The sequence below is a fragment of the Acromyrmex echinatior genome, chromosome 14 (assembly GCF_024713525.1).
Source record: "Acromyrmex echinatior isolate Ae372 chromosome 14, ASM2471352v2, whole genome shotgun sequence".
Lineage (NCBI taxonomy): Eukaryota > Metazoa > Arthropoda > Insecta > Hymenoptera > Formicidae > Acromyrmex > Acromyrmex echinatior.
In genome coordinates, this window is record NC_141865.1 from 4,142,338 (window position 1) to 4,153,817 (window position 11,480).

Below are 11,480 nucleotides of genomic sequence, written 5' to 3' on the forward strand. Positions count from 1 at the left end.
ATGTCACAGCCATAAAATATTGCGATGCAAGTCAAAGATAAAATTTTCACGAAGGAAAAATTATCTTAGAATTAAGTCAGGAATATAACACTTTAAAGACAAAAAAGGTTTTTCTGAATCATTCTGTATATACACATTCGTGTTCTAACTATATTGACCTCCGTATTTATCTGGAGACTTAATTAATTACCTATAGGATTATGTTCAGATTCCCATCCGAGTGCTAACCAGATATTACTCCATTCTTATTATTTACCAAATATTAAATAAGGATTACATAACCCGAAAAACATCCAGATGGGAATCCAAACACGCATCAGTATGTTAATTAACCATGCATTTGTAGGAGACAGTTTTCTCCGTTTAAACCAGCTTAACAAGATTAGTTTTTATAAGTATACCTATGTACATGCACACGTACACATACAGGCATCGGCGGAATCCGCAAAAGAAATAAATTTGTGCAACAGAAAACAGCGGAATCGACGGAATGAAGCTGTGACCAATCAAGTGCGTTCCGCCAATTCCGCACCATGGGATCGCATCCTAATCGCAGCATTGATCAGGAAATATCAGCAGATTGACTTCATCTGAAGTCGCATTCTGCTTCCGTTTTGTCAACAGTACCTGTTAAGCATTCTTGAACTACTACTATAACTACTATGTCAACAGATTGATAACAGATAACAGAAATCAAACAGACATTTGTTGACATCCTATGTCAGCAAATTGGCAATAGAAATTGAGCAGGATTTGCATAACACAGACAGCAGAAATCAGAGATTTTGCTGTTTTTTAGGTATTAAAATTGTAACATTATCAATTTGAAAAAATTTTTTAAAATGATATTTTGATTAATTTTTTTTTATTTTGAGGAAATGATTTAAAAAAAAATTATATTAATAAATTAAATATTTTACATATTAAAGCTTAAATATATAAATAAATACATATACATCATATTATTCTACAATTATATTATATTACAGAACAGAGAGGGGGAGGGGAGAGGAAGAGCGGGAGAAGGGGGAGAGAGAGAGAGAGAGAGAGAGAGAGAGAGAGAGAGAATCTGCTTGATTTTTACCGTTAGATTGTGTGCGCAGATCCTGTTTGATTTCTGCTGCCAATCTGTGTCGTCAGATTCTGTTAGCAGGTTCTGTTTAATTTCTACTGGCATAGAATATTAACAGGTGTTGTCGATAAAACGGAAGCAGTATGCGATCTCAGATGAGGCTAGTATTCTGCTAACATTCCTTGATCAAATCTATTATTATTCTGTCAACATTTTGCTAACATTTTGCTTACAAAACAATTTCTGTTTGAAATTTGTTGCCTTTCAGACATCAGAAATCTTATAGCAAACTCTACTCAAAATTTATCTTTGCAAGCTTGACTAACTAGGTAGTTATGACTCATCTCATTTTACATTTTACAATTCTTGTCATCTCCTTATAAGAAGAAATCCAAGAATACTAGCAACTTGAAAATTTTTTTTAATCTTCTAGACTCATGCCTGTAACACTACAGATACCACTCACGTACTAGTGTATCAATCATGCTTAGACGGTGACAAGTCAAAAGGGATGCAGATTGTATTATATATCGTGTATGCGTTCAATTGCGTGAAATTGAAAGGAAATATTTGAAAGATTATGAAAAATTAATAGTATTAACATTCGATGAAGTCTATTTGTCCAATAAAATTGCTATAGATCGCAAATGTGAACAATGTTATCGGAAATCACAAAACTTGTCAATATATTGATACTAAGCTTGTTTTCCAATTAGAAACAATCAGTGTATTTTAATTTCGATGAACTTATTACTAAAAACGTATTTAGGTAGGAGAACAAGTCTGCGCCTAGAAGTGTGTGAGACACGCTTAGAATTGCTGTGATATAATATTAGGAACATATATTGTACTGCGACATATCTATGTATTGATGTAGCTACAAGTACTATTGTATTGTATTATATAGTATAGTATATGCAATGGTCAGGCTGATATGTAGGTAATAAATAATATAAGGTAGAGGAACATATACTGTGATATTCAAAGAAATGAGAATAAGAATATTAAGAAAATCTTTTTTTTATTTTTTAGAGTTAGATACTAGCAATATGGAAGGATGAATATGAATAAGGAATTTATGTAAACCAAGTCTCCTTCTTGGGTAAATGCTGAAATGTAATAAATTTTATTTTATTACTACTAAAAGCATACTCTTTCATGTTATTTTGGAAAAGTATATGTATAATAATAATAATAATAATAATAATATAGGCTATACGGTTTTGTTGCTATGACATGATACGAATTTTGATAATATGAGATTGTGGTCAGAACTAAGAATAGGAATTGAATTAAACCAATTTTTTCCAACATCTTGTTTGTATTGACCTACAAGTTTTTACAGATATGCTTCATTTTTTTAAACTATTGCGTAATTATTTCATCAAATACTTTAATATCAACGTATAAAGTAATTAAAAAAGTGGGTCATTAAAATATGTAAATAGAATAAGGCCGCCACTTCCAACGATCCTGAGTGACTTCCAACAGGTTTTAGGTTGCTGACGGTCGCTGTTAAAAAGTTATTTAAAAAAGTTTGAAAAATGTCTCAATCTTTTCTACTATATGAAACAAAAATTTTCTACTTTAAAATATATTTTACGACTTTCTACGCGACGCAAAGGCCACCCAACACTACGATATAGCAACTCATATTGTAGTGTTGGGTTAGATTTTGGAGGGGGCGCTCTCTCCCATTCAGCACATTGTTGCGGAAAATTTTCAACCTTTCATGTGCAACAATTCTGAAAGGATTCTGCATATGTCATATGAAATGTTTTAACAGAAATGTTTCTAAAATTTATTATATGCAATAAATTGAAAAACATATTTAAACAGAACAAAAATTATCATGATGTTAAAATGGCTCCATAATGTTTACTAAAAATCATTTTTTGATCAATCACGATTCATTTAATGTCATTTAATGTCACTTTGATGCTCCATCGTGAGTGTTCTATTTTAAAGCTCCTGAGTATTCAGCTAAGAACTCTGCGTTGACGGTAGCAACATAGAATCAGACGGCGGTCTGATGAAAGCCACACATTCAAGCACGAGCCCATGTACACCCCTCAGTTATTTTTTTAAAACTTCTAAAAATTCAGGTTATTTCACCTTTACGTCAAATTTAGTTGTAAATGGACGTAAGGTTTAATTATATCGTTAATCGCGCACGGACTGTGATTAATGTAGAAAAGTGATCATTTTTCAGTTTGTGAAAATTTCCAAGGGAAAGAATTGAAGTCCTTGGGTGTACGTACGTGTGTTCGCCTTCAGCGCGCCGAGAGTGAACGAGACAGCGAGCTCCTTCTTACACAATTTGCTTCAAGCGACCAAAAATGCTTTTTCGGCAATCTCGGCCGCTCGACGACTCTTGACATCGATAAGGGGCAAGGGGCATTCTAATAGCGTTTTCTCTTGGCTGTATTATCATTTACCAGTACAACATTCAGACAGTATAGCGTGTTTCCTTGGCTGCTGGTAGACAAACTCATTCAGTGTAACATGTTTCCGTGGCTACATGTAGTGTAGCTATATGTAGTGCAAATTTTATGCACGCAGTGGGATTTTGCTACACGATCTTAAAGAGACAGTGTAGAACCAGTGTGACATTAAAAATTTGAAAATGGAAGTCAGCAGAATTAAACACGATAGCATGAAGTAGTGTACACCATAGTGTATATACACTTGTATAGTGCAGCACTGATGCAGCACTTACAACTGGTATAGTGCGAGGCTACACTTAGTGTATCCCAAGAGAAAACGCTATAAAAAACATATAAGTTTTAATCGTAGAAAGATAGAAAGCCAATGTGAGCCAGCACAGATTGTTGGTGTGCAAGAATATCTTATATTCAGAAATGAAATAAAATTACAGAATTTGCAGAATAAGAACTTGTATTATGAATAATTCTTGAAGAAAATGACTTAAAGAGATTGATTGCGGAATAAGAAATTATTATTATGGATGGTTCTTTTTGAGGATGACTCAAAGAGGAATCGAAATGTCAATTTTCTATTGTATTGCGCTCGTCGAAATCAAATCAAGATTTATATTATATAATAAACTAAATAAATATAAGATAATCGCACTAATAACTGCGTTGACTCCCATAGCCGTTATTATTTTTTATTAGTTTAAAATTACAGACGTTTTAACCGTTATTATTGGATCATTTTCAATGTAAGAAATTTGATTTGAAAAAATTTCAATGTTTAAATTTGAACATGTACTGATCGCTTATTATTTCGTCAATATAATAAATATAAAAATTGTCTGTCGTATTTAATTAAATACTCAAATTAATTACATTATCTACAAAATACAATAACATGAAAAATAATAAAAGACATAAAATACTAATACAAAAAATCATTACAAAAACTGGATACACTTATATTATTATTATATTATTATATTATATTATTATATTATATTATATTATTATATTATATTATATTATATTATTATATTATTACATATTGACGATGTAATATAATTTAGATCATCAGATAATTTAGATCGTGCGTAGACATTTCAAGAGTGTGTGAAGAGATCAAAACGAAATTGTCGTTAATAAGTGGGGAAAAGTATAATAAATAAAAGTATAATAAATAAAAGGAAAACGAAAAGTCAAACGAATTTGTTATAATAACAAAGTATACGTATTAAATAAAACTTGGAAAAAATCCTTTTTAAAATAACTCGTGGTATAAAGAATCCAACATTTCAGTATCCTCTTGTAAATTTAAACCATCCTCTTGTTTTTTAATGTAAATAGATTCTAAGATTAATCGCTTGTAATTCTTTTCTTCATCTAAAATCTTATAATAATATTATTCCTATCAAATTCATAATTAAATTCCAGTCTATGTTCCGTAATAACCGAGTGTTGATTAGTATATTAATGTGATTACGATGTTCTGACACCCTAATTTTTAATAATCTTTTCGTTTAGCCTACGTATGAAGCGTTACAATCAGAACAATTAATTTTATGTACTATGTAGAATGTAAAAAAGAATGTAATTTGTCTTTTTGAACTCTAATGAAAGAATTTAAATGTAATCACGTAGATCAAGCTAACAGTGTTTTGTTATTTTTGAAAAAAAATCTTTTGAATTTCTTTGACATTGACGGAACATAGAGAACAGTAAAAAAGATTGTTAAAGACTTAGTTGCAGATCGTGAATTTTTATTTGTACTAATTTCGTTGTTGTTAAGTTGTTTAAATTTTACGTAAAGTCTTTTTTTTGATATAATTAAATATTATATTGAGTATTCGTTATTTAATAAAATGTCTATCGAAAGTTTTGTTCATGGAAACTAGAGTGTGATAACAAAAAACTCTATCCGTTAGACCAAAAATCGTTCCCACTTTCTGTCACATTGGATGAAATAATTTAAATATTATGCCGAAAATGTTGGTTTGTGATATCAATCGTATAATAGTTTTATCTTTTTTTATATCTTCAGCGTTATATCAAGAAAGTTTAAACTATTACCTTCAAGCTCTACTGTAAATTTTAATTTGGGATGAAAACTATTAAAATTACTGACAATCATATCAATGTTTCACTCTTGAGTTGAGAGTACAATATCATCGATATATCTATAATATGTTTCCAAAGAGAACGTGATTTTTTAGTAATAAACCGAAAAAATAAAAATTCAAGAAAAGAAGAACTAAAAATTTCATGGTTACAATTACTTTGCGAAACATTTAGTTAAATTATTTGTTTATATCTCGTCGAGCTATCCAGATTTTTAAAAAATCATGTTTTTATGTTAATTTATCGCTGAGAAAATGTAAATTTAATAAATTTTAATGCATGAAATCAGATAGGCGCGAGTCGCCGAGCGGCCCGATTAGATCTTCTCTTGATCGCATGCTTTCCCCACTCCACACGCGCTGCCACGCTCACGTTCCTCAACTTTCCAATGATTTTAAATAAACTTTTTCGACAGCAAAAAATTTGAGAATTTTTTAACAGCAAATTCAATTCTTCCTTGACAAATTGGTACCAGATGGAATCTTAAAAATTAGAGCCAGTGATTTTTTTGAAAAAAATTGTTATCTTGGCTCCTAATAATCAGAGAGTAATCTTTTAAAGTGTTATTAAAAGTGGCGTATAAAATATCTGAGTACCATTTAAATCTGCAAAGTACTGAATGACAAAAAGTAATAACTCTCAGCTGCAGTTATTGTCTGCTAATACCATTACATTCTGCATTACATTGGTGTGGACAAAAAATTACTTCGAAAATGTAGAATGAGTGGAAACAGCGTGAATAATTAAATTAGTGAATGATTTGATGGTCACTACTCAACAAAAAAATAGGGAACACACGCCTAAATATATTATATATTGCGCAGAACGCCATAACTCGATGAAAAATTATCGCAGACAAAAAAATCAAAAAGCCATTTAAAAGCTTGAAATCTCTACTTTCGAAATCGGTAATTGATATTTCAATCTGACTTATTCTTTATGGAGATATACGGACACAAATGGATATCCGTCAAATCTGAAAAATTTTTATAAACTTTACAAAGTAAAGGTAATTCTAAATGATCCTTCAATTTCAAGATAGAATAACTTCGTCAAAAATGATTTAATAAGATTTTTAAAAAAATATTTTAAAGGTTGAACTCTTTACTTTTGAAATCAATAATAGATATTTCAATTCGACTGATCTTTTACTGAGCTATACGGACGCAAATGGACATCTGTCAAAATTTTGTACAAATTTTATAAAGGTCTATGGTGTGAAATAAAAATCACACAAAAATGCGGTTTACGGCAATCGAAAGAATCTTCACCTTCAATTTGCTTTTTTATTTATGATTTTTCTTCACTGAGTTATTGAACATTAAAGCAAAAGTGATTATTTTTGTTTCAACGTTCAATAACTCGATGAAAAAAAAATCGTACAACACTCAATAAAAAAGGCAAGAATTTAGAAGAATAAAATACTTCACGAAGTAATGTCTTTTATGTTCAAATTAAGAGTAGGAAATCGTAAAGGTTTAATATTATTTCACAAAGGATTTATCATGAACAATGATTCTTTAGAACAATTATTATTATGTACTTAATCGAGAAGTAACATTTCTTATACATTATTCTACACCTAATATTGAATGTGTGATAACAAATCGGTTAAACCAAGATGTATTGGTGGGAGGAGGGGGCTTTTTTTATAAGATCGAATGGTGATGGTACAAACGATCAGTCTTATTTTAAGTATAGATTGAAACGTTACATATTAGAAAAATTTTTTACGACGGTCGGAAGCTGGATCTTTAATACTTAAATAATTCAATGTGAATTCGTATATACTATACAGAATGTTTTATTTTAATCACCTTGACGATAACTCAAGAAGGAGACGTGGGATTAAAAAAAGTTTCAGACAAAAATTATGTGACTTAAAAGGGAACACAAGATGGTATTGTGGATTTGACCGTGGGTATAACATTGTCAGAGTAAGGTCATTTTGAATTTTTTAAATAAAACCTCATTTTTCGTTGCATCGAAAGTTTTTCGAAACACTACAATAAAATATTTTTTCATTAAGTAATTTTTGAGTTATAAGGCTTGAAAGTTATAGTATCGCCAGTATTAGCATTACCTAAAATTAACGGCTAAAACTCTTGAATGTTATTCAGAATCATGACCTGGATAACATTTGTCAAGATCAAGGCCATTGAAGGTTGTACCTCTTATTTTCATTTTTACGTAAAGATGAGTTTCTAGTGCAAAAATGAAAATAAAATAAAAAAATATATATAGTATTTGATATATGTACATAAATGAAAAAAATATTGAAAATATATATATCGGTTATTGCAATAAGTATTGCCACATGTCTTGATGGTCGAAATAGTTATTGACACTCGCCTAAAAAGTAGATAGATCCTAGGTTCGATTCCTGGCTAAGATAATTTTTTTTTTCGCAAGTTTTTTTAGAGCATTTTAAGTGTTAATTGCATCAAACCAACGACCAAAAATTAAATTTGTGAAGATTATTGTTTCAGTTATAAATGATTGTGTCGTAAGGCTGACAAGTATACAACGTACAGTCTGACTAAATAAATATGTTAGGAATTTATGTAATAATTATTATCTCAACATCTAGTTTGGACCATTTGACAGTCCTTATTTTAGATTTTTTTTTATTTATTATGTATTATTTTAACTAACTTATTTATTAATTATATTAGTTATATTAAATAAATTTATTGCATATGTGTGTGTGTGTGAGTGTCTGTGTGTGTGTTTTACTTTTATAAAATCGAATGGTGATGGATGGTACAAACGATCAATCATCAGTCTTATACTTTAAATATAGATCGAAACGTTACATATTAGAAAAATTTTCTACGACGAAAACTGGATCTTTAATGCTTAAATAATACAATGTAAATTCGATAGAGAACGAGAAAATGACAAGCACGACGATTAGTATTTTGATGATTTGATACATAGTAAAAAAAATTATGTATTTGTGTTTGAAACGGTTAACTTATGTTCTTGTTAACAGTTTGTGTTCAATTTTCCAACATATTCAAATGTTAATTTGACATGCGATTATGTTATTTAAAGATTATGTATTAAATTGATATTCAACATTTCTTAGTGTCAAAATGACACAATTTATGAGTAAATGAAATAAACGTAAAAATACAGTGTTTTTAAACGTAAATTCTAAGATGAATGAATAAAATGTGGGTTAATTTAATATATATAAATGTTAATTTTATTGGAAAAATATGCTTCCTCGGTTTGTTTGCAAACTGTATCAGTATTATTTTCTTTGTGATCATTTTTTTACAGTATATTTGTATTGTTTTCTAATATATTCATTTTATGTTAAATGAACACAAAAATTTGAGTGAACCTTTTGAAATATGTGAAATATGTTATATACGACACAAATTTTTCCAAAAGTGGATGCATTCAAAATTTATCAAGTAATCGTAAATATTGTTTGGTATTTATATTTTTAAATATTTAATAAATTCAAATAAGTAAAATTATTCTTAATTAAATTTTCATTGAATAAGACGGTGTACAATTGTTATATTGAGTAACTGCTATTGATACAAATAAATATCTCACGACATATATTATTGCGAATTATACATAAAGAAATATAATACTAAAACTGATTATTTTTAATTAGTCCGATCTAACGCAAATATTGCGAGAGAATCTGAGGAAACCGAGCGCATTTTCTACACAGTCATTAAGGTCTCCGGCTGCTTCACGCAACTTACGTGTTTCATTCACTGCTTTAATGAATGCGCCTTATTACTCAAATGAAATAAAATGCATATCCCGATGAATGTCTTATATATATATACTTAAAATTAAGAAATAAAGTCTAAGGAAATTATAAACTTCCCTTTTTTCCATTATTAGTATTTATATTTTTATTTACATATATAACTCAAGCATGTATATTTAAGGGATATAAAAAACATAAAAAAATATCTCTTTAAAAAATCTAATTTTTTAGACATAAGAACTACTAGAAGATTTTAGATTCAGGAATTTAAATAATTTTTAAAAAGAGAGAATAACCTTACAAATTTTTTTATGAGTTATGTAGATTTAATGATCATAAGAGGACAAGATCTTACTTATTACGAAGATGTGATATTTTTTACTGGTATTGCTTTTATTGTACATATTAACAATTTCAATATTATAATTAACGTGCTCATTTTAGCAACTTTTTGTTTATAAAATATGATTTTTGAAAATACTTTCTTATACTAAAATTTTTTTTATCGCTATTTTTTATTAATATACAATTTAAGATACTTTTTTCAATCAGAATGAGTTTATTTCTTGAGAGCTTACCAGGTAACGTAGTAATTTCAGTATTGACGGCTGTTAAGGAAAAGGTGACTCTGCCTAAGAGGCAGAGACCCAGCAAGAAATATCTTTTCTGGATACGCATCCTACCGCATTCTTCTATACAGATATATACCCATAAACACTCGTTCGTTTTATGCGCACACTCACTAATTCTTCAACAAAAAGATCAGATGATTAAGAAAAAAATATGGATCAAGAAAAAAAATATAAATCCACGTTTTTATCCTCAGTGAGTTGCTGCCCGCGATCAACAACGCGTGAACCACAACGAGGGAACAACGGACAATCCGTGACTAACTGAAACGAGTTTCAGAGTCCTGAATAGCAAGGAGAGAAAGAGAGAAAGAGAGAACAATCCACTTCGTATGTACGTATGTATATGAACGGGTCAGAGGGAGAAAGACGGGGAGAGAAAGAGAGAGAGAGGAGAGATTAGAAGAGAGAGAGAGAGAGAGAGAGAGAGAGAGAAGAGGGAAGGAATTTGCAGAGTTTGTAATTCTCGAAACACTGCCGGAGACACCGCTGAAAGCACGCGTGTACGGTGACCGATTGACTGCCGCTCTCTCTCGTTTCGTTGGCGATCCGTGCCGAGGCCGGAGCTGTAGTGCTGTACAACGGTGAACGGGATTCGCTTTCTTTGACGAGTTTCGCATTGGCCTACCTCTTCTTTGTGTGTGTCTTCTATCATGAGCCGTACGGCCACATTAACCTTGCTACAGGTTGTACATATTTGTACTGGCGCCATATAAATGCCTCAGTCTTAATATGCCAAGTTGAAATAATTTTTGAAATAATTTTTAAAAATACTATATTTTATTTTTAGAAAGCCGGAATCGTGACCACTACTCAGACAGCATAAAATATTTATGACAAATATTCGTAAACATTCTATTTGTCTTTTTGAAATATACATAAATATTTTATAGATATTTTATATAAGTTTAATTTATTCGAAATATTATTAAAATACAGATTAAATATTTTATACAATATCTATAGATATAAGGAAATCTTTCTAATATGTAGTGCCAGCCAAAATTCTGAGTCACCTAAATAACTTTTGAGTGATTCGAAATATAGGATTGAAGCTTATAGAAATACAATGGAATAATCTATTATTTAATCTTGAAAATACCTACCTTAGCACTTTCGAAAGGCGGGGGAGAGAAGGATTGGATAATCTTAAATGACATATTCGAGTGAGAGAATTTGTTTGAAAGAGCTTTTCGAAAGGAGAACAATGTAGGGTGATTTTCTACGATTTTTTTCACATTATCGAGATTTTGTAATAATAAGGACCCACGACAAGAAGATGACCCACTGTGAAAAAGGTAAGGATTCGGGCACGTTTTCTGAGTAACATGTTTCTGAGTGGGCGGGGAAGAGGGGGGAGGGAAGAGGAAGAGAGGAGAGAGAGAGAGAGAGAGAGAGAGAGAGAGAGAGAGAGAGAGTGTGTGTGTGTGTGTGTGTGAATGACGGAGGCAGAGATTTAATGCAAATGAAATGAGTTTATGACC

The 11,480-nt window shown here is 30.3% G+C and overlaps 1 protein-coding gene across 1 annotated transcript in view; it reads right to left on the reverse strand.

Annotated features, from left to right (window-relative positions):
* The window catches only part of sas (stranded at second), a 50,989-nt gene extending 40,224 nt beyond the window's left edge, over positions 1–10,765 (reverse strand). Inside the window, exon 1 of the mRNA XM_087413221.1 lies at positions 9,946–10,765. Coding sequence (XP_087269347.1) covers positions 9,946–10,045 — 100 coding nt within the window. The 5' untranslated portion in view covers positions 10,046–10,765. The remainder of the gene's footprint in view (positions 1–9,945) is intronic.
* Between the last annotated feature and the right edge of the window lie 715 nt (positions 10,766–11,480).